At 36.6% G+C, this 25,327-nt stretch overlaps 1 protein-coding gene across 10 annotated transcripts in view; it reads left to right on the forward strand.

The window, feature by feature from the left end:
* Positions 1 to 1,243: 1,243 nt before the first annotated feature.
* Positions 1,244 to 25,327, forward strand: part of cadpsa (Ca2+-dependent activator protein for secretion a) — a 137,572-nt gene continuing 113,488 nt past the window's right edge. For 2 of the 10 annotated variants that reach the window (XM_055185075.2, XM_055185084.2), the window contains exons 1-3: positions 1,252 to 1,923; positions 2,111 to 2,468; positions 20,771 to 20,884. In XM_055185075.2, the coding sequence (XP_055041050.2) occupies positions 2,133 to 2,468; positions 20,771 to 20,884 (450 nt within the window). In that variant the 5' untranslated portion in view covers positions 1,252 to 1,923; positions 2,111 to 2,132. Of the gene's footprint in view, positions 1,924 to 2,110; positions 2,469 to 20,770; positions 20,885 to 25,327 lie in introns of all 10 variants that reach the window. The other 8 variants (XM_073875995.1, XM_073875993.1, XM_073875994.1 and 5 more) reach the window with 8 other exon arrangements.

Here is a 25,327-nt window from a genome sequence, read left to right on the forward strand (position 1 = left end):
AGCCTTTGTCCTAGATTAATCTAAACCCAGTCTGGGAAACTGCCCCGAAGTGTACTAGGCTATAAGTCCTCTTTATAAGTGTTTTATCTGTAATTTTATATAATTTATCTTTTAGGGTCAGCTATCTGTTTCATTGTGATCATCAATATTTATTGAATAAATAAAATACTTTACTGCCTGCACACACAAGGTTTTTAGTAAACAAAGCTCTCAGTGATCCAAATATTACAGAAAAACAAATAGCTTATAACAAACAACTCCACCGAAGTAATTATACTCACTAATCTTCTGTACACCCGTTTAAAGAGGACATATCATGAAAATCTGACTTTTTTCATGTTTAAGTGCTATAATTGGGTTCCCAGTGCTCATATCAACCTAGAAAATGTAAAAAATAAACAAGCCAGTAACTTAGTTTTGGTAAACTATTCTCTGCAAGGAGGTGAGAATGAAATTTGGCTCCTCTCGTGAAGTCAGAAGGGAATAAAATTGCCCCTTAATCTGCACTATCCAACCACGACACTGCCATTTAGTGCAGAAATAAACACATTTGCATTTTAAAAGACACACCCAAAAACAGCACATTTTTGCTTACACCTAAGCACCACAAAGTGGCAAATTTAACCTGCTAAAAGAATTATCTATATAGTGATTTTTAGCTAGAATTTACCAAAGATTTATTTTACATCTTAAAAAAGTCTTGTGAAATGTCCCCTTGAAGGGATAGACTTAAAGGGGACATATCATGAAAGTGCTATAATTGGGTCCCCAGTACTTTTGTCAATCTAGAAAATATGAAAAAGAACAGCCCAGTAACTTAATTTTGGTAAACCATTATCTGCAGCATGTAAAAAAATAGGTAATTGGAATTTGGCTCCCCTTGTGATGTCATAAAGGGATAATTCCGCCCCTTGATCTGCACTATCCAACCACGGCATTGCCATTTAGTGCGGAGATCAGAACATTTGCATTTAAAAGGACACACCCCAAAACGGCACATTTTTTGCAATTTTAACATGCTATTATAAATTTGGTATTTTGAGCTAGAACTTTACATACGTACTCTGGGGACACCAAATATTTATTTTACATCTTCAAAAAGTCTTGTTAAATGTCCCCTTTAAGGTGAATTCTGCGTGGACAGATCAGATTGAAATTAGCAATAATAATCTAATCTTTGAAAATCACAAAAGCTACATTTTAATATTAGTCCAAATAAAGGGATTAGATGAAGTAAATAAATATTTTGACAATTCACTGAGTCTGACACAACCTCAAATATATCAATCATAACTATTCTGCTATAATGAATTATTCATTGACACATGTGTACCATAAAACCCAATGTGTTTAATTGGTATAGTGTTTTCCTTTGTAATTTCAAAAGACTTAATATTTAGACACCCATTGGTTTCGGATCCAGCATGATACATCCATGCCCAAGGCGCAGCTGGAATTAATAAAAGACGCATAGTGGATATGCTTCATGATACTTTATTAATCGAGATTTAAAGTTGACTGTCAAATTAATGATGCATTAGTATAGTTGTTAATAACGCTCAATTAAACGTGTTGAATCTCGTTGGTGTGAAACAGCGATAGTGGCAGTCGCGGAAAGCACGTCAATGAACCCCCTCCCCCTCCAGCGAGCGATATGATTCGCCTCAGTTCAGAACCATGGTCAGCTCTCAGCGCGCGCTCGCAGGAAGTGGCCATTGTCAGTAGCATTTGGTATTAAATTAAAAGACTGTTCGGAGAAACCTGACGAAACGGCAGCTACGGACCCTACTTATCCTTAGTTTTATCTTCAGGAAATTCGTTATGGTTAACGGGGAGTTAAGCGAAGAAAAAACGTAAGCAGCAACAATTTATTTCGGCGGAAGACTGCTGGCTGTTGAAAGCGGTTTCTCACTCTCGCTGAGGGTAAGTGTCACTTTGATATCTATTTTTGGATTATAGACTGTGCTATTGAAAAGAGAGAAAGAAATACAACCCGTTGTGTATGCGTCTTCCACTTTTTCTCCCCCTGACGCGAGTTACACACGCTCTTTGTTACCCAGGATTTCTCTCTTCTTATGGGTGGGTTCAACGATTGCTTTTCCAATTTCAGACAACCAAGAACTTAGTTGAAAATGTTGGATCCATCGTCGAGCGAGGAGGAGGCGGAAGAGGTTGTGGAAGAAGAACGCAAAGTGGTGGCGGCGCCCAAGGCTGGTGGTCCTCGGGTGTCTCCAAGCAGGACTATCGAAAGCTCTGGTGGGTTACAGCCAAGCCGAAGCACCAATGTCCGTCCAACGAGCCCGAGCCCCTCGGTCGCGATCGAGAAGGAAAAGGATGACTTGGAAAAAATGCAGAGGGAGGAAGAAGAGAGAAAGAAACGGCTTCAGCTTTACGTCTTTGTAATGCGCTGTATTGCCTATCCGTTTAATGCGAAGCAGCCGACTGACATGGCGAGACGACAGCAAAAGGTAAGAAGAGCTCGTTGAAAAGCAAAACGCACATGCAACAGATTGCTGCTCTGCTGTAAAGGAAATTGGTGACCAACACACTTCTAGCTGCACAAAACCAATATAGTAGATTGATTCAACCTAAAAATCTGAAACAACGTTTTTCTGCGCAACACTCAGAGTGTCAATGCAAAGACAGAAATGTGTGCAAAAATCCATAAAAAGTTATCCCAATGTCTTTAGAAACAAAATACCACAACCAGTTGCTCCAGTGCATTATATCATGCTTTTCATTGCATTTACCAATGTAAACGACGTCTTCATTCATAGCTCGCATGCTCTTTTTCTGCTTTGATGTTATATCCATCTGTATTTGGCAACGCTTGATGGACTTGCAATTCATTCGTTATAGTTGTTTCCTGGGGATCGAACTTATGACCTTTGCGTTGCAAATACAATGTTCTACCAATAAGCTACAGAAGCACATATCTGATTTAATTATTATTATTTTTTTGGTTTGGGTGCACCGTTTTTGATATGTAGGCATCACCTGGCAGACTTCTCTCCCTATGCGTGAACTGGTGCCCGTTAGATGGCGCTTGAGTTAGTTTGCCCAAAACAGATTAGCACCCTAACCTACTATAGGGTGGAGTTTCTCTCACGTATCCTTACTCGAATCTTGTTGTGCTTTGAAAAATGCTATCAAAAACTGAGATTTTAAATCTCCAATAATTCTTTAATATTTTGTTGTTTGTTTGTTTTATGTGTAGTAGGAATAGTTTTGATGCAAAAGCCTGCCTAGATTTTTGTAAGTTCTAAGCAAATTTGTTTAGTACTGCCAGTTTGGTTTTACAAACATAATGATATGTATATCATTGAAACCAATGTATGTATCCAGCGACGGCCACATCTAAAACCCTTGTTATATGCCAAAATTTCAAAGAGAAAACATAATTTATTGATGCAACATCCCTGAAATATTATTCACTGCTTTCAGGGGTCTTTACCAACAATTAATGACTCCCATGTGAAAATAACAATTCCACCAGGTATTCTTTCAAATCCTATGGAGAAAAATACTAGATTGTTATTCAGGAATGATGAAATCCCTTTGGTTAACACTTCATGACAGTGTAGAGTTAAAGTGATAGTTCACCCAAAAATAAAAATAATGTCATTAATGACTCACCCTCATGTCTTTTCAAACTCGTAAGACCTCCATTTATCCTCGGAACACAGTTTCAGATGTTTTATATTTAGTCCGAGAGCTTGTTGACCAGTGGCGGAACTAGAATTTTTTTAATGGGGTGGCCAGGGGGTGGCCAAAGCTACTTTAGGGGGTCCATAGTCCACAAAAGAAAATGACATGTAACCATGTATCAAGAAAGCATAAATGAATCTTTTGACCGCATTAGATGTAAACAATAAGGGTGAATTTTAAATCTTTCTACTGTATTTCTTACATCTTTACTGTCTGTTAAAGGGATTCACCCATAGATGAAAGTTCTGTCATCATTTACTCAGCCTTGTGTTGTTCTAAACCTGTATTTTATTTTAATGAACACAAAAGAAGATATTTTGATAAATGATGGTAAGCACACAATTAATGGTATATCCATTGAATTCCATTATGTTGTTTTTATTCCTACTATGGAAGTCAATGGTTAACAGCTGTGTGCATGCCGTCGTTTGTCAAGATATCTTCTTTTGTGTTCATAAGAAAAAATAGATTCGTACAGGTTTGGAACATCATAAGGATGTAGAATGATGACAGAATTTTCATTTTGTGAACTATCCCTTTAATGAAGCAAAAGATCAGGAAATCTAAACTCCATGATAAACCTTAAACTTACTTCAAATAGCACAACACAAAGGATGTTTCGATTAATCGTTATTTACGAAGATACAGAAGATGCAAAGGTTTTCTTTTTTCTTTTGATATTTAATTAACTTTAATGACAGAGAGACTTCAACAGGTTAGGCTAAGACCGAATGCACCAATCAAATGTTTATTCTTTTAAGACGTACAGTAACCAAATGTTTAGTATGAAAATCACCAAGACAGCTATTTTGACATATGAGCATTTGTCCGTTTAATAAGCCAAAAAGACGCGAATATGAAGTCGTTTAAGCTCTGGCTGTGCACGCGCACTATATGCGCGTCGCGCTTTCAAGTTCAATGTGGCAATCCAGCCGAATTAACAATTATACAGTAGCCTATAAAGATCACGTCAAGAATGAAAACATGGTGCTGGGTTTTGTTGTAAAAAAAATTGGCAATCTTAGACTTTATTCAGTCCACAAGACACACTTCCTCCATATACGGTGAAAATAAATCATGTAGTATTAGCAAAATGCACGACTTCACTTACATCATTTTAAAGATTCCAATCATGTTGACATGACATGTATCTTCTGATGGTATGAAAAGTATTCGTTAAGTTACAGTAATTTTTCTGACGCGTTTTTGAAAAGACGTCACTGATGGAGAGATAACAGAACGCGCGTTATGTATATTTTCTTAATTTTGTGAAAATCACAACATTCAGTTTTATAGACACACAAAAAAATGACACTTGAACGTTTTAAATTATGTATAAATCATATCTGTATGTCCAAAATCAGCAGAGTAATCCAAGTCTCTTTGCGCAGTGATTGAAAAATAAAGAGTTTGCGCCGCGACCGCAGGGAGGGTTAATATTCATAATGTTTGTTTTTAACAATGTACTGCGCTGCCGCACGTCGAAAATAAACACAGCGATTAAGTGAAAGTAGCGCATTAAATTTGGGGTGGCACACGGGGTGGCCAGTGACATGTCAAGGGTGTCCAGTGCCACCCTGGACACCCCTCTGGCTCCGCCACTGTTGTTGACACTTCATTGAAAATGTACGTATACCCTCCATGTCCAAAAAGGTAATAAAAACATCATCAAAGTAGTCCATGTGACATCAGTGGGTCAGTTAGAATATGTTGAAGCATTGAAAATACATTTTGGTCCGAAAAAACAACTTTATTCAACATTGTCTTCTCTTCCACGTCTGTTGTAATAGCGCATGCGCGGGACTAAAGTCACATGACAGTTTTTTTTCAAACGTACAGCGTGCGTCTCCCTCAGAATGTAAACGAAGCCCGGGCGCACAAAAAACAACAACAACTGGGGCGCACCAGATAACACGTCAGCTGCGTCGTACGTCATCCACGTCACTGCAGTCACGTGAGTTTAGTCTCGCGCATGCACTTCACAACAGACGCAGAAGAGAAGACAATGCTGAATAAAGTCGTAATTTTTGTTCTTTTTGGACCAAAATGTATTTTTCGGTGCTTCAACACATTCTAACTGACCCACTGATGTCACATGGACTACTTTGATGATGTTTTTATTACCTGCATGGACAGTATACCGTACGTGGATTTTCAATGAAGGGTCAACAAGCTCTCGGACTAAATCTAAAACATCTTAAACTGTGTTTCCGAAGATGAACCGACGTCTTACGAGTTTGGAACGACATGCGGGTGAGTCATTATTGATATTATTTTAATTTTTGGGGTGAACTTTCCCTTTAACTAACCTGCATTAAAAACTGTAAGATGATTGTTTGTAAGCTGCTAAACTCTTTACTCATAAAAACTAACAAAGAGAAAACCCTGCCACATTAGCATGATGCTTCATATGGAGACATTTCTCCTGGCTGAAAATCAAAGACAGAGCTCTGAAAGCAAGACGTTGTCTTTTACGTTACGGTATATTGAATAATTTATGATTATTCATCATATCAATAAGTGCCTTCTTAGAAAACGCTTAGCATATATTGTTTGGAGAATTTAGAATCCTAATTGTGGATATTCAAGGACCAATACATTATGTATTATTTTAATTTAGCTCATTTATATTTTCCTGCAGTCTGTAAGTCTGTCTGTCTTATTTGATTGTGTCTACAGAGGCTTGTTTACTCGCTGGTATATAGTCTTAGGAGAAGGTGACTTGGGACACGAGTCTCTGTGGGCAGTTATACTCATGGTGTTGTGTTCTGTTTTGTTTTGTTTTTGACCCATACTTGTTATTATTTTAATTGAACAGTGGCAGTCACAGTTGAGAAATATGCCTGTTAATATATTTTTGGGTTATTGACGTTAAGGTTTTCTGATTTAAAATAGTTTTGGCCAGTTATATCATATACTGTGTGCACTTTTTCTAAGATCTTGACAAAAAGCAGTTTGTATGTTGTCACATGGTGGCTGATATTAATGAAAGGGACATTGTTACAGCACAAGGCATTTGATTGGACAAAAACCTGTGTAGTGCGGGATGAGTCATCAATATATTTTTGTCCGTTTCCCTTGAAGAGAGTGTTTGTAAATTTTGCCAGTGTCTTTTATCCAGCGGTTGCATGCTGTTGTCCATTACAATATAGCCTGAAGCCAGGTGAGAATATTCACAGCTGCCATCTGTTCGAAATTTCCAGATAGTGATCTCATCCCTCAGAGAAAGAGAGAGAGAAAAATTATTATTATTATAACCAACATCTGCATCTTTGATTATCCATTACCATATTATATTTTGTTTGTTGTCATTATTAAGTTCTGTGGATATATCAAATTAACATTAGTGTTTGTTTACAACTTCTCCCTCTATTTTGTTTTGGTCTGTGCTTTAATTACCATGCAGGGACATGCTAATTCACCCTGTCTTACGATTATAACTAGCTATTTTAATTCATGTGGCACTTGCAAATGTGACAACTACACGGTATGTGAAGCTCCTTTTGATGCTTGTTCCAGTCTACTTAAAAAAAAAGGTTATTTAGTCTATTTATTAGTCCTGATGACAAGGTGCACATTATCATATATGTAATGATCAATAAGACCAGTCAGATATCTTACACTGCTTCTGCTGTCTTCAGTACACACCAGCCCACAGAATGCAAAGCCTAATTAAAAGTTTTATCAATATCTCCTATAATATTGTTAATTGTATTATTTTTGTTTCTCTGCCTTTTCCTCATTGGACAAACAGATAAACAAGATACACACACATTTAGACACAAGCACAGCAAGCAAAACAGAAAGACTAATCAGGGAAGGTAGTTACAGTGAGCACACAAACACATCTAAAGCAAAGTCAATAACGCCTCTAATGACTTTTGCATGAAATTAAACAAAACCAAACAATAAACGCCTGATGTTAAATGGTGTTGCATGCAACTGCAGTACAAATTGTGGCAAAAACTACAGTACAAAATAAAGAGCTTTAAAAGAAATTCCTACCATTTATAACTAACAACATTAAAGCAACACTATGTAGTTTCCATGTAAAAATGACTTACAGCTCCCCCATGTGGTTGAAAAGCGCAACACTGCCTGGTATCAGACACACATCTGCAGTCATGGGGAGGGGCGGGGCTGTGTTTTCTACCCTCCACAGCAACTATCAGATTGTGCTTGTAGCAGCTAGGAGGCTGCTCAGGTTGCAGCAACAGTACAATTCATCCAGTTAAAAGTTGTTCTATCACTGAAATTATTTTAGAGAAATTATTTAAAGGTAAAAAAACTACATAGTGTTGCTTTAATAACTTTATCTTTAGTTGCTTACTAGATGCACCGATATAGATTTTTTTTCAACTGATACTGATAGCCGATTATTCAAACTGATATCTGCAGATACCGATAGTGATAGTTCATTGGTTATATTAACTTGCATTAACTAAATTCTGAATTTTAAATTTTCTGAATGTTATTCATTTTTGACCATTAAAAGGGATAGTTCACCCAAAAATAAAAATAATGTCATTAATGACTCACCCTCATGTCGTTCCAAACCTGTAAATCCTCCGTTCATCTTTGGAAACACAGTTTAAGATGTTTTAGATTTAGTCTTAGAGCTTTCTGACCCTCCATTGAAAATCTACGTACGGTATACTGTCCATGTCCAGAAAGGTTATAAAAACATCATTAAAGTAGTCCATGTGACATCAGTGGGTCAGTTAGAATATGTTGAGGCATCGAAAATACATGTTGGTCCAAAAATTACAACTTTATTCAGCATTGCCTTCTCTCCCAAGTCTGTGTGAATGCGCGTGCACAGTGACGCTGGTGACGTATGACACTGCTGACGTGTTATCCTCAGACACGTTTGCGAAGATTTTTTTTTTCAAACTTACAGTGTGCATCTTCCTCAGACTGTAAACGAAGCTGGGGTGCAAAAAAAGTTGGGGCACACCATATAACACGTCAGCAGCGTCATACATCAACAGAGTCACTTCAGTCTCGTGCACGCTGTTCACAACAGACCTGGAAGAGAAGACAATTCCTGAATAAAGTCGTAATTTTTGTTATCTTTGGACCAAAATGTATTTTCGTGCTTCAACACATTTTTACTGACCCATTGATGTCACATGGACTACTTTGATGATGTTTTTATTACCTTTCTGGACATGGACAGTAAACCGTACATAGATTTTCAATGGAGAGTCAGAAAGCTCTCGGACTAAATATAAGACATCTTAAACTGTGTTTCCGAAGATGAACGGAAATCTTACAAGTTTGGAACGACATGAGGGTGAGTCATTAATGACATTATTTTCATTTTTGGGTGAACTATCCCTTTAATATTGAACATTAAACTAGTGATGTTTCTTATACAAAGATATTTTCTATACACAGAATTCAAATTCACAGCATTTTCCTGTTCTCTTTTAATATCTGCCGCGACTAACTATCAGCGAATAGCCCATAGTGTGAAAAATTGCTTTTATCGACCTTTTATACAGATTATTGGCAGATATATTGGTGCATCTCTAATTGTTACCTTACCATGCACTCTTTTAAATAAAGTTTTGGTGCTTAAAAGGTTCTTCAGCGATGCCATATGTTTTTTAAATATCCATTTCTTTCCTACCTTTGAACCTTTTTTAACCACAAATATCTTTCTGTGACACAGAAAGGTTCTTCAGATGTTAAAGTTTCTAATGGAAACCATCCAGCAAAAAAATGGTACAACATCGTGAAGCACCTTTATTTTTGTGTGACTTGAATCTCCGAAGATTCAGAGACGTTATTGCATTTTACAAGAATCACAGAGATCTACAGTAAATATGCATTTGGTAACGTTCTTAGACAATCCTCAGAGACATGGCATGTGTAATTTGATACAACTACGAGAATGATAATCGAGTTATTGTTTGACATAATTTACCACAATCTACTTTGCAGTAAGAATAATAGCATCATGATACCACATCGCCGCATTTTTATAAGGGATTGATAAAACTCCTCCAATCGGTTGTGTCTGCCTTGTCGTGATGTTCAGATACAATTATTTGCTCAATTTAAATTACAGGGCCTATTCTTGGGATGTCGTACGTAGATGTAGAGTAATTACAGCCTTCCTTTGAAAAGATGACTGCATCATTTTCTTCCTCCCGAATCGTGTGTTGTTATAATAGATATCTACTTTATTCCATTTAGTCATTTTAAGCAGAGATGAAGTTATTTATGACAGCGTATTGATATATCTTTCCACAAATCCAATCCTTTTCTAAGCAAAAACAATGTTCACTGCCCATCTTGAGTTTGGCGGGGCAAAAATATTAAAGACCATTTAGGTGAGAGACAAACAATAACATAGATAAGAGCTCTCTGACGTGAATCGTCGGATGAGTTTCCTCTCACGGCTAATGTGTAGTGGACGGCTGAGATGGGAACGGATGCACCAAAAATGGCTTTAAGAGCCCTACTAGCTGAATAGGCCTGATCTGAGGTCAGCTGGTTGAGGACCTTGATGTGCAGGCAGTTGAGATTGGTATTGTGATAGCCATGCTGGATTCAGAATCAAACACTATAGGCTGATCTCGGGTCAGTTTAGAGTAGGAGGGTTGTTATTGAAAATCCACACAGAAGAATTTTAATGTTAGGTCAGCTATGAATAGTAGGTTTAAGTATGGAGCTTCATGATTTTTAGGATGTTTTTAGGAGGGTTTTGCTGATCAAATATCTATTTATTTCTGCAAAATCATTTTCCTAGGTGAGTCATACACTATGGTTTCAGCTTTAAGTGTATTTTTCAACTATTTTAACCCAAATGCTTAACTTTGAGAAAATTGCAATATTTATACACAGTTGCATGTGATTTCTCAAAGATAAAGATTTTCAGTCTTACAGCAACACTAATGAGCAAATTGCATCCAAAAGTGTATGGTACTGTGCATGAATAAAGCAGTGGGTGGATGAAACCTCTATGTACTCTTTGTTGGCTGTTTGTAATCTGGGATTACACATCCATTTGCCCTCTCTGATCTGTTATGTAACATTCTGTATATGCATTAGAGTTTACTGTGTGTATGTTAGAGGAAAGAAGTACAGTTGTATGTTTACACATGTGTGGTGTACAGCAGTGTGTCCAGGTGTTTGAGAGAGAGATAGAGATTGAAAGTATAAAAAATTTACATCATGAACAAAACAACGATTGCCGCTCTTTAATGATAAATAAAAGCATCTTCAATATTTCACATAGGGTGTTTCATACCAGTAGATCATTTATATTCAAAGCAACATGTTGATAACAACACTGCCGAAGAAATAAAAGAACGCTAAGCATTGTCTTTACACATACAGTGTGCTTTAATGACTATGCAATATTATACATTTAGATTGTAGTTCTTGCTTTCCTGCAATCACGCTGATGCAGACGGCATTGCTCATAAACGATATAAAACATCTAAAAGACATGAAAAGAAGAGAGAGAGAGACAGGCGGAGACAGAGAGAAAGAACTCAAGGGACATAAAAGCAATGTGTCTCTACCCCAGGCTGACTGATTACTAATGGGAATCTGTTCTCAGAGAGAAACCCCAGCCCACCATTCCCACGCAATCAACATGAGCCCAGTACCTGGGGAACACAACACACACAAACACGCACACATGCACAAATAAGCACATTCCATCATGAAGTGAAAAGGGTTGCGCTAACAATAACAGGCAGTTTTATAGGTGCACAGAAGCGTAATTAAATGACACACATGCAAGTGCACATCTTTAGCTGGAGTATATTTTGGCTAATACACTCTATTAGTGCTGTAACAAGCTTAATATAAAAAGATTTATGGTATCTTGGAAATTGTTTTTCGTACCACAAGCTATAAGACGTGACGCTTTAAGAGATCTCATTTCAAACAACTTGGATAAAACATAAAACCTGACACACAAAATATGAGTTGCATATTGACAGACAATGAACTGTATTGTTTTATTACCTTAGAAAGAGACATTTTAGTACATAACCTGTTCCAATATAACAAAGAGAAAATGTTGAATACATTGGCCACCCTTTTCCATGTTAAAGAGGGTCTGCAAAACCTAAAAAAACATGAAAGTAGTCAATATGGGTCATGTTTTATATTCCACAATCATTCACAAAAATTTTGCAGGTTTTTAGCAGGTCTTTAATAGATTTGACATCACTGTGATATAACCCATCATTATTGACAAAGTAATTTCTGTGTTCTTATAATCAAAATCAATGTATTTTATGAGCTAGACATTTGTCACACATTAAAGGGATAGTTCACCCAAAAATGAAAATAATGTCATTAATGACTCACCCTCATTTCGTTCCAAACTTGTAAGACCTCGATTCATCGAGATGTTTTATATTTAGTCCGAGAGCTTGTTGACACTTCATAAAAAATCTATGTACGGTATACTGTCCATGTCCAGAAAGATAATGAAAACATCATCAAAGTAGTAAATGTGACATCAGTGGGTCAGTTAGAATGTGTCGAAGCATAGAAAATACATTTTGGTCCAAAAATAACATAAATGATGACTTTATTCAGCGTTGTCTTCTCTTTTGTGTCTGTTGTGAAGCGCATGCGCAAGACTAAAGTCACGTGACTGCAGTGGCGCGGTTGACGTGTTATCTGGTGCGTCCCAGCTGGTTTTTTTGTGCGCCCGGGCTTCATTTACAGTCTGAGGGAGACGTACGCTGTAAGTTTGAAAAAAAACTTCGCAAACATGTCTGAGGATAACACGTCATCCACGTCACTGCAGTCACGTGACTTTACGAGTTTGGAACGACATGAGGGTCATTAATGACATTATTTTCCTTTTTGGGTGAACTATCCCTTTAATAGATATTATATCAATACATTCATTAATACATTATTAGATAATATTTAACAGCCCAGATCCGTATTAACTTTAATTTTGTGTGAATCACTTGAATTTACATTTGTACATTTGTAAGTCGTGGGCATTAAATATCTGAAACGGCTGATTCACATCTCTGCTTGATCTTTATGTAGTATATTTTTAGATCTGCGTATTGTTAGATATATTGTGATGCACGAATTCAGAAATACTGAAAATTGCATCATTTCTAACCACTGTATTGTAATCTCTCATTGTACGCTAAAGCTTTTGAATCAGTGAATACAGTCTTGCTTTTTGACTGAGTGACATTTGGAAAGCCTGCTTTCTATCTCTCAAGCTCTCGTTCTCTTTTTCATTTTCTCTACCTCTCTCACTGGTAAAAATAATAAAAAAAGCTGTAGACATGGGATGTTGACAGTCCTTATGAACAATCCTAAAAAAAATTTTTTTTATTGAGCATGAATGGATGTCTCGATGTGGAGTACTGTATGTAAAATCACTAATATAGTTATGATGGCACCGGGGGTGGCGAGTCAGATGTCACTAAGTAAAATGCATACTGAGTTGTCTGTTGTTTATGTCAAGTAAACAGTTTTCGCAATGCGACCATTTTATTTATGTCCCCACCAATGCCAGAATCAAACCTATGCCCTTGTTGTGGAGAGTGTACTTTCTGGCATTTGCTGGAAGTATGAAGTTCCCAACATCATACGATTTATTGATGAATAATTTTTTGAGACCATGGAAAACATATTTACTATATAAAAAATGACTCATGTCAATATGAAATTATAGGTTAAGTCTAGGTCTAGGTGAGGCGCATTATAAGTTGCAGGGTCAAGCAGGGTTGCCAAGATGATTCTCTCTGACCAATCACCTCAACCGTGGCGATACTAAAAAAGTATCGGTACTTGGTACTGTAAACAGTGGAAAACCCCCCAAAATGAGCCGTACCGAGCCTTAGCGGGCAGTACTATGCAATGCAAAAGCAGCATTAGGTATGGGAGTGGCATATTTGGAGTTTTGGTGTTTGGCCTAGGGTCAATGCGCTAGTTCTGGGCTAGTTTTGATTTTGTTATGCAGACCTGGACTATAAGCTTCCCTTCCCCCTATTTGTCCCCGCCCCCACTTATGTGATGGAAAACAGTCTGGAGGCTAGCAAGATTTGGCAGTTTGATCTGGCACAGTTATTGCCCCTGTTAGCAGTGGTGCCCCCAGGATTGTTTTCATGGGGGGGGCACAAAGGGGCCAGTACAAATCTTAGGGTGGCACAATTAAAAAAATTATGCCTGAATCTAATGGTCAACAGTTTTCCTTTGCTTTTAATGCTACTTGTATAGTTATTCTTATTTATTACTAGTATATGATTTACTAGAGACAAATAAAAATTGCAAATAATTGAAAGATCAGATGGTGGAATAGTATTAATCTATCAAAGATGAGTATCGACCGATCATCGTTTGATTTGTGTATTTTAAAATACATTATTTTATTAAACTATACAATGAGTTATATCCAGTGTTATCCAGTTAACATACTGTAATTAAATGAGTGACATACTTTAGTCCTTAACACGTTTCTAGTCTTCTATAAAGTTTCTCGACATGGGCACCAATCTTACCTCTCTCTCTGTCTCTCTCTCTCACAAACACACACACACATACACATACACATACACACAAAGACGCGTTTGAAGGGAAAAGCGCGTGTTTTCGGCAATGGCGCAGCCCACTTCGCGTCATTGGCATTTCGCATCGCCCCTTGCGAGGACGCGTCTGTCTGATTGCGTCTTTGCATTGACTTTGTATGTAATCTACTCGCGCAAATCGTTGAACTTGCGTTTGGTGAGTATGCCCCATAATGAATGGAAACATATTATTCCCTTCGCGGCACCGCAGGCAGCGAGTGCACATGCACAAGTGCAGCGGGTACACTGGCAAGAGTAGAGCGAGACCTTCAGCCTATGTGCCGGGCTTTTTTAAGGGGGCACAGTGTGCACAGCTCACAGAAATGTGTGCAGACATCAAACGAAATATTATAGATTCTTCAGTCTTTTCTATGGCACTTACATTTTTAACAAGCTGAGCGCCCCAGCCTTCATGCAAAAACCTCCAAAACAAAAGTGTTGACTAACTTTTAGATCAAATACTATTCAATCGGATTAATGACATATTGGCATCATATTTACATCTGAAAGGGCATGTTTTGTTTATTTACGTTTTGTTTAATGACTTCTAATTGTGTCATTAATGCATTTTGCAAAACAACTGCATTATCCTATGATATTAATGTAATTTTAAATCCTTAAAGTACATAAACAACGAAAATGACATAAGCTATAGCCACATGATTGATTGTAATGTTCAATAACGATTTAAAACAATATGTTTAGATAAAATTATTAGAGTAACGGACTTTTGCATTACATGTTACCTCGTATGTGAGCATGTGTGATTCTGCGCCCCCGTGAACTCTGGCGAACTTTGGCATTGTGCCAAGAAGATAAATCTAGAAATCTCTACTAATATAACGTCCAGACGGTCACATTTTAAACTATACATTTTCTACACAGAGGAGGTTAACTGCACATTACCGTCCTGGGGTTTGGAAATGTTGTGGGCGTTTCTTAGACGTTTTAATTCCTCAGATAGCCAAATGCAACAGCAAAGCTTGTGAGCGCGCTCCGACGCTGATGACGCCAGAATAAAGAAATTTAACAGGATCAAAGCGGCGAAAATGACAAGTGAAAGTGACAAGGATGCAGCACAGAATTGATAATATTGCGCATATTAAACAGATTAAAAGACAAACAACAGATTAATGGATGCTTCTTTGATTTTGAGGTTGCATGCAAAATCCAGTTGGCTTAAAAACTGAGGGTCAGTTTGAATGGGCATGACGTCTCTGGTGCCGGGGTTTAGCCCCGGATGGCCCCAGCCCAATTTAAATCCTGACAGTGATTATCTAAGTTGAAACAATATGCTTTATATAACGTAGAATTAACTGAGTTTTACTTACTAGTTTGTGAGTTTCTTCTGTAATGCATGCAATGGCTGAACAGGAGCGAACAGGACGTCACGTGTACGTCACATGGATGGTAGTGCGGCTGCGCGTAATCGCGGGTAAAGGAGAGGGGAGGGGTTAAGGTTGTATTCTATTTATCACATTATACAAATGTATTTTATTTTTTTACATAGTGCTTTTAGTGTACATTTTAATGAATACATATTATTACTATTATTTCAATCTAAAAATCAAAAAAAAAAAAAAAAATTTTAAATCTCATTCTGTTTGGGGGGGCCACTGGGGGGGCCAGTGACTTTTATGGGGGGGCCGCGGCCCCCCCTGGCCCCCCCTTGGGGGCGCCACTGCCTGTTAGGTCTAGTATATAGTAAATGCGTGCGTACAAGCGTCAGTGAATTACTACCCATGGATTCTGATGACAAGCGTCTGCATTTTGTCAGTTTCTATAGTAACCAGCAATAGGCAGGTGTGAGGTGAATGTAAGGTTGTATATGTGTAGCCTGAACCAAATTTACTGTTAGCACATAAAGAGCCTGGGGAAAAAACTGGACTTTTGAACAATGGAGCTTTAGTGAATCAGAGTTTGTAAAACAATAGTTTACAAACAGAGGTGTGATTATAGGGGAAGAAGAGAAAGAAGGCATCTGAATATAGGGAGACTCATTTGTTGCACCACGGATGCTTTATCTGCACCAGCATGTGCCAACAGCAGTAAAAAAGCCATAACCCTGCGCTTTACAATATTGTACTTTCAGTTTATGGAAGAAAATTAGTCTTTTTCAAAGTTTAAAGAAAATGAGAATACTGATGAAAAACGAGGAAAAGGTGAATGAGTCATTAAAGATTTTCAGTTAAATTCTGCACAATTATTGTTCCATTATTATTCATCCCTGGTTGCCTATTCATTACATGCATTGCAAACCCTTCAACACTCATAAAATGTATAGTCAAATAATTATATGATATAACTATTTGCATAGATTGCCTGACAATTCTTGCAGGCAGTTGGGTCTTATTATACACTTTATTTTAAAGTGTATAATAAGACCCAACTCCCTGCAAGTAATGCTGGGTTGTTTTAACCCATGGTTGGGTAAAAAATGGACGAACCCAAACACTGGTTTAAGTGCTCATAGAAAATGTCAATATTTGACCAAACAATGCGTTCAAACAAGCAAGCATATGCTTATTTAAACTCAACGGTTGGGTTCACTCTAAAATGCTGGGTTGTTTTAACCCATGGTTGGGTAAAATATGGACAAACCTAACTGCTGGTTTAAACATATCTAGAAAATGTAAAGATTTGACCCAACCATGCATTGAAACATCCAAGCATATGTTAATTTAAACCCAACAGTTGGGTTCACTCTAAAAATGCTGGGTTGTTTTAACCCATGGTTGGGTAAAATATGGACAAACCTAACCACTGGTTTAAACTTGCCTAGAAAAATGTCAATATTTTACCCAACCATGTGTTCAAACAACCAAGCATAGGTTAATTTAAACCCATCCGTTGGGTTCGCTCTAAAATGCTTGTTCATACAACCAAGCATAGGTTAATTTAAACCCATCAGTTGGGTTCACTCTAAAATGCTGGGTTGTTTTAACCCATGGTTGGGTAAAATATAGAAAAACCCAAAAGCTGGTTTAAACATATCTAGAAAATGTTAAGATTTGACCCAACCATGCATTGAAACATCCAAGCATATGTTAATTTAAACCCAACAGTTGGGTTCACTCTAAAAAATGCTGGGTTGTTTTAACCCATGGTTGGGTAAAATATGGACAAACCTAACCACTGGTTGAAACTTACCTAGAAAATGTCAATATTTTACCCAACCATGTGTTCAAACAACCAAGCATAGGTTAATTTAAACCCATCTGTTGGGTTCGCTCTAAAATGCTGGGTTGTTTTAACCCATGGTTGGGTAAAATATGGACAAACCTAACCGCTGGTTTAAACATATTTAGAAAATGTAAAGATTTGACCCAACCATGCATTGAAACAACCAAGCATATGTTAATTTAACCCAACAGTTGGGTTCACTTAAAAAATGCTGGGTTGTTTTAACCCATGGTTGGTTAAAATATGGACAAACCTGACCGCTGGTTTAAACATATCTAGAAACTTCAAACAACTTTTGAAAGCTGAATTTTTAGCTCCCGATGTCAGCAATGAAAGACTCAAAGCCTCAATCCAGGAGTGCATTGTCATCGTGACGTAGGGTAAACATTTCAATGAGAGTGTTTTGCGGATACACTTTAATTGCTCTACATCAATGGCCTATCCACTATAATCACTACTGCAGTTACCATGGGAGTAATTGATCTAATGCATCTGCCTCTTATAGTTATGAGGTCATACTGCTTGATAACCTGAGAGGGGATAATGGGGTAAGGGGTGTGATCATGTGTACTCGGTGACCATGGTAACATGGTCTTTGAATAGAAACACCTGGGATTTTAAAAGGATGTTTGGCATTCACCTAGACACACTGATCTCCAAGCAGAAACGACTGACCATTTAGTTAGTGGTGGTCCAGGTGGAGGTGGATATACTAACATCAAAGGGTGTTCAGGTGTGACAAACAAAAGCATCTCATTGAGTTAAAGCAATGTGGGAATAAAATGGAAATTGTGTTTGTATTGATCCTTGTTATTATGTGTATGTGTTTGTATGTAAAAGAGACAAAATATAAAACGCCAGCAAAATATTAAAGGAATTTTTCACCCAAAAATGAAAATCCTTTCATCATTTACTCACATAGTAAGAAAAAAGAATACTATGGAAGTAAATAGGGTCCACAAATGCTTTGGTTACAAACATTTCTCAAAATATCTTTCTTTGTGTTCATCAGAGCAAAGAAATGTTTACAGGTTTGTAACAACATGAGAGTGAGTAAACAATGTCAGAACTTTCATTTTTAGGTGAACTATCCCTTTAAGTAACATTTCTGTCTCTTTAAATGGTAAATTACCCATAATGCTTTACAGCAATAGGCAGAGAAATTGTTGTAAATGCTTCAATGTGTTAGCCTGGCTCCGCCCTCCTACGTTCTTCCGCTTAATTTTCATTTAGCTTCAGAACAACGTCTGGGACTGCTGTGTAGAGTTTAGTTTTCTCCGGCAAAAATCTGCAGGTCCAATCAGCGAACAGCGGGGAGTGGCTAAGAACGCAGACGTTGAGGTCGTGCGCCAGACTGAGTGACATACGTCACCACCAAACGTTAGCGATTGGTTATGGCAGATTCAGAGTGACTCTGGGCAGATCCAATAGTTTTAAACTTCAACAGAAAGTCCTTAACGGAAGTAACGCTTTGCAATGGAGTGTGGCCAGACTCTCTGTACAAATGAAATGAATGTACGAGAGTCTGGTTGCACCAGGCTATCAATGTGTATCAATGAGGCTTAATTCAACCACTGTACTACATTCATAATTTAAATTTTCTGTACCACTTATGGCAAGGTAACCTGACCAGCATTGTAGCTTACAATGAACCATAGATAGTACAACAAGGCTATAAGCCACTTAAGGCCATTGTCATGTTTTTGTTTAGCTTTCAACATTCACATTGATTTAATCACGATGCGGTTTGGACAAGCCAAAACATCCTGCACTTATGCCACAATAATTTTGCATTTGCTGTAAAACACTGTCAGTTTCTTTTATAGCATTAATTCTTCCCCTCCTTTAGTTGTAAAGCTCGAATTCAAAACTAAAAGGCACATTTTTTTTTGATTTATTGTTTTCTACATAAAATCATCCTACATAGTGTAAAGCACATTCTGTGAAAATATAATCTTGATATCTTTAATACTGACTAAGTAATCAATGAAACTTTGATGCTCTTAATCTTATAAATTATGAGACTTTAGCCAGGAATTTATAGAGAGGGTCACATTTTACAATTCGTATAGCTAAGAAAATCTACAGGGGGGAAATAAACGCAGAATAAGCTCTATAATTATCAGTTCCTGATTCAGTTATAAGACAAGAGATTAAACATGCTGTCAGCCTTGTTATAATTTTTGTGTTGTGAATGTATCAGTGTTGAAGATGAACATGAACATGAAGGAGCTTGCAAAAATTAAGACAAAAATAAGACATGGTTCAACTGTAAAAAAAACAAGTATAAAGCAGTAAAAAAAGCAATATAGCAGGTGAACACATTTGTCTACAGAGCTCTGTGGGGAATCGTGTTGTGATATGTAAGCTAATGATGCTTGTTTCAAAGGTTTTAAAAGTGTAGTGGTCTCTTGCCTGACATTAGGTCTGTTTCTGCAGTGTAAAATTGGCAAAAGGTTAAAGGAAAACACTACCATTTTTCAATATTTTCCTATGTTCTCAACTTAGACAAATTAATACATACCTATCTTTTTAATCTTTGTACAGCACCTCATGAATGTGTTAGCATTTAGCCTAGCCCCATTCATTCCTTAGGATCCAAACAGGGATGAATTTAGAAGTCACAAAACACTCCCATGTTTTCCCTATTTAAAGACTGTTACATGAGTCGTTACACGAGTAAGTATGGTGGCACAAAATTAAACTTTTGTTTGGAGCCATAGGAATGAATGTGGCTAGGCTAAATGCTAACATGTTCACGAAGCGCTGTACAAAGATTAAAAGAGCATGGATTGAAAAAAGATAGGTATATATTAATTCATCTATGTTGAGGTAAGAACATAGCAAAATATTTCAAAACAGTGGTGTTTTCCTTTAAGATATTTACTGGTAAAATGTCTGATTTTATATTATGAATATGGTTCGCTCTAACGGATCAAGCGCCACATTCTACAGACTAAAAGTCAAAGTAAAAGAAATAAAACTTCTGCTAACTTCTACTGGATGACTTAAACAGATTATTGCTATCAGTAATACTGACTACCATATTGCTATCATTGTTTTTTCCTTCCTTGAAAAAAAAATGTTTCTGGCTCACTCTTGCAGATGCTGTTAACATCTGGATATCTGTGATGCTTTTGCTGCCACCATTTCTCCTTTAAAATCAAATTAATTTAAAAATACATTTTTCATTTGAAGTCTTTCTGATGTTACCTTATTTGCATTTTATTTGATGCTTTTGAGAACTGTGTAACTATTGTTTAGAATAATACATTTCCTTTCTTCCCATCTCTTCTCTATTATAGATCAGCAAGCAACAGCTTCAAACAGTGAAAGATCGTTTCCAGGCTTTCCTAAATGGAGAGACTCAGATTGTAGCAGATGAAGCCTTCATCAATGCTGTCCAAAGCTACTATGAGGTTAGCATTATTTATACCATCAACATTCTTGGTTTACGCTCCTAATGGATCTCAATTTGCATTATAAATCTCTGTAAATACACAAGGTAAACATCAAGTGTCACTTGAAGTTAGCCCTAAATCCTTTGGGTACACAGGCTACAGATGTATCAGATCTCTCTGAATTAGGAATGCGTATGCTGACACTAATCTTAGATCAACATTCATAGCTGTTTCATAGGCTAGAAACCAACTTTGCTGTGAAGAAAAACTGCAGACAGATAGATGATAAGACAACTGTGACATTGAGCTGAAGTAGAAATTATATATGATTTGGTAAAGCATCATAAAATACAGTTTTTTTAGTGTAGTTTTAAAAGTGCAGTCACCTGAGATATACTGTATTAGTATCCTGTAAAATCCATTAATGGTGGTCTTTTCTCCTGGTAGCTGCCATATTGAGATCACATCCCAGTAAGCAAAAACCGAGACGGCCCATTGAAACTAAAGACCCAATAAAGTCTGGCTATGAGTAACCCACTTCTACCCTAAATAACCTTGAATTTGGTTACATGCCGTTTTTGCCTAAATAACTTAGACATGTATATTCCATCATGTAAGCAAAGTCAACAGGTGTTCAAAGTCTTTGCTTTGCATAGTTTATTTTTGGGCTATGGTCACGTCTATTAAACTTTCACTGACAGACAAAATTTTGCCTTGATTTAGCCGAAATTGCTTGCTGGGATGTGACCAGCTGAATAAATAAATCCTTGGTGAAATATGTCTCCAGTTCCTCCAATTGTGGGAGTTAACAAACAAACAAAAAACATTGCCTTACAACATTACATGCTTTTTTATTTAGCATATTTATTTTTGCTTTTATCAAAGTCCCTTTAGGGAAGTCGCACCAGTAGGCGGCCATGTTTGCATGTAATTTCAGTTATGTAAGACTAAAGTAATTAAATGGGGAAATACAGATATGGTATCTCTAAAATTGCATGATAAACTTAAATTAAACCTGACATCAACTGTACTGTAATTTTGTTTCTTAAAGCTTACATAACACACGCTATTTCTGCTTATCTCATATTAATCTTAAGTACCTATAGAGTAGTATTACATCCTTCATATCTCGAAAGAGTCTTTAGTTTTATCAGGTTTATAAAAGACAGATCAGCTGTACCAAATCTATCAAAAAAAGCTTACTTACCGCCTGCGACTCATGACAAAGTTGGGTCCGCCCCATTTCAACAAATGCTCCCCCGGATAAACAAGCTATATCCATTGTTTTCATAATGCTTTGGCCCACCCACCTGTCAGCTAGGCCCACCCACCTGCCTATCCAGCTAGCCTATTAGTTATCCTAATGAGTAAATTATGTTGCAATTATCACTACTTGACCTATAAAATAAATCTTTTTTTAACTCTTGTTTGCTATTATAATAAGGAATAAGTTAATTTTGTAAATAGTAGTGCAATAAATAGCGCATTTCGAACAGCCTCCTCGCCCCTCCTACACCCCACATCATAGAAATGAACACCCGGTTTAAGGCTGCCACGTAAGAAATAATGAGAGCTGCGCTGCTTCATTGTCTTAGAACGGTGAGAAGACTTTATTACAGCTTGATGGTGCACCCTTTAACATTATCGTTGAGGATTCTGAACATGAGGTGTTGGTTCAGCAGCTAAAAAAAGAAAAGTCTTAGCAGATAACATTTGTGCCCACTTTTGCGCCCATGAGCCTTCTGGTCTGAAAACGAGATGTGTTCAGGCACATTGTTGGTGCGTTGCTATTTTGAAGCAAATAAAATAGACTACGTCACTGACCAACTAAAACCTGCTCTTAAGTCAATGGAGCAATATTGCTTTTGGTATTTAATGAGCGCGTTAGTAATATGTGCCTACGGGAGGACAACGCGCATTTGCTTATCACATGGATGCGCAGCAGCACACAAACGTTTAAAATATAAAAAAAATTAAAGGATTAAAATGTTAAAATGTTTAAAAACATTATTATTGAGTGTCTTGGACATAAATGAGGACCGAGTATGAAATGTTAGAAGGCGTATAAAGCTGCTTCACCTGTAGCCATTAAATGTTTTGCTTTAAACAAATGCAGATATTTCATTTATTTCGAATTTTCTTAATGCTACCCCACAGATGTATTATATATTATGACTTTGTACCTGTGGATATGATGAGATGAGAACCATTTTTATGTTATGCTTACATTTCAAAACATCCACGGCGCTGTTCTAGTGAAACGGCGCGTTTCTAAATTATTTATCTCCTGTTCGTTACAAATAAACTATTTTTAAAGTACAAACCTTTTCTTGCATATTTGTAAATTATTCTTTGAGATTACACCGATCATGCTATCCATACATTTACAACAATTAAAAGTCTGCTATTTTTACTTCCATGACTGAAAGAAAACGACTTTAAAAAGTTTAAATGAAGAATTTCGTTGCTAAACAATATAACTACGTTTTTAACATTTTTGTCAAATTATTATTATGTTATCAGGTTATTATTTTGTTTTATAGTGCTATTTGTTATTTTTTAAGTTATGAAGGTTTAAATTAAAACAAAATAACTGCAATTGAATTGATATTAATTGGAATGCACAACCAAAAAACGAGATTTCTGGAAAAAAAGCGGAATTATTTCTTTTTGCAACGAAACTCTTCAAATACCAACAAATTAGGCTACTATTTAAAGTATTTTTAAAGTACAAAGCTTTCTTGCATATTTGTAAAATATTCTTTGAGATAAGACTGTTCATCTGGGCTATCAATACATTTACAGCGATTAAAAGCCTGCTATTTTTACTTCCATGACTGAAAGAAAACGACTTAAAAAGTTTAAATGAAGAATTTCGTTGCAAAACAATATAACTACTTTTTTTAACATTTTTGTCAAATTATTATGATGTTATCAGGTTATTCTTTTGTTTTATAGTGCTACTTAGCTGTATTTTTTAAGTTATGAAGGTTTAAATTAAAACAAACCAACTGCAATTGAATTGATATTAATTGGAATGCACAACCAAAAAACGAGATTTCTGAAAAAAAGCGGAATTATCTCTTTTTGCAACGAAACTCTTCAAATACCAACAAATTAGGCTACTATTTAAAGTATTTTTAAAGTACAAAGCTTTTCTTGCATATTTGTAAAATATTCTTTGAGATAACACTGATCATCTCTGGGCTATCAATACATTTACAGCAAAGAAAAGCCTGCTATGTTTACTTCCAAGACTGAAAGAAAACGTCTTTTAAAGGTTTTAATACCAAAAACTAACAATTTCATTACAAATAAAAACAACTCAATTTTTTAATATCAATTTTAAACTGGTGGTCTTCCTCCTCCGCTTAGTTTTTTAGTTTACAAATTCTGCCAAAATATGGAATCGGGATGGCGCCACCAACTGGCTTTTAAAGGGGATGAGAGATGAGACTCTTATTGATTTATTGCACATTGCGCTTAGATTGTTAAAATAGGGCCCATACAGGCTTTTGTTCTTAATAAACGGTAATATATTGAAGCTGGTGTAGTTGTGTGTTTGTATATTTTGATAACAGATGCATTTTGGGTTAAGGCCCACCTGATTTTCTCTGGGCCCACCCACATTGTGAATCCTGGCTACGCTAGTGGTGTCAGTTCTTGGTTGATGTTTGCGTGCGCTATTCTGGTTAAAGTGCCCATATAAGGACTTCCGCTGTAGTTCCTGCACTGAAATTGCCCATAAAAGAAATAAAGCAAGATTATTATTTATGAATTTTCATGTTTTAAAAAACTTTTTGTATGTGCCCTGGCACCCGGGTTGGCATCTCTTGGGACTCTTTACAGAGTCCCTACCTCAGAGACTTGTCTGTCTTAATTGATTGATGATTCGTTCTTTTAACTGGAAGGCAGGACTTTTGTAGACAGAGTGGCCAAATTGAATGTTGCATTGCCCTCTATTCTCCTATAATAATAGGAGTGGTCAATCTTATTATATCCAGTATCTTATCCAAAGTATCATACATGCAGCATTGACTTAGTGCATCTTTAAACCACATTTATGAAGGTAAAATTGTTTTGTAATGATAGTGGTGCTGAAGGGCTTAGTTAGGCACCTCGATTTAACTTTAGAGTACAACCCAAACAAATTCTGTGTGCCCATTTATATAATGCAGTTTAAAGTGGATTGTTTAGAAATGTTAAGCTGTTGTTCTTATGCTGATTTGATGAGTCTGTACAAATAAAAACATATAGGCAAACAATTGCAAAGCAATTTTCTAAGTAGCTCTATCTTAAAATAGAGATTTAATTTCTTTGCCATGTTTTCCCACATGATTTATAAAACTTTGTGTGATAACTGAGTAATAATAAATATACACAAATATTAATGGTATTTTAAAGAAATAAATGACAGAAAAAGCTGGATTATTGGGTGAAGAGGAGCTTGGACTCGATACG

Source organism: Misgurnus anguillicaudatus, chromosome 14, assembly GCF_027580225.2.
Source record: "Misgurnus anguillicaudatus chromosome 14, ASM2758022v2, whole genome shotgun sequence".
NCBI classification, from domain to species: Eukaryota; Metazoa; Chordata; class Actinopteri; order Cypriniformes; family Cobitidae; genus Misgurnus; species Misgurnus anguillicaudatus.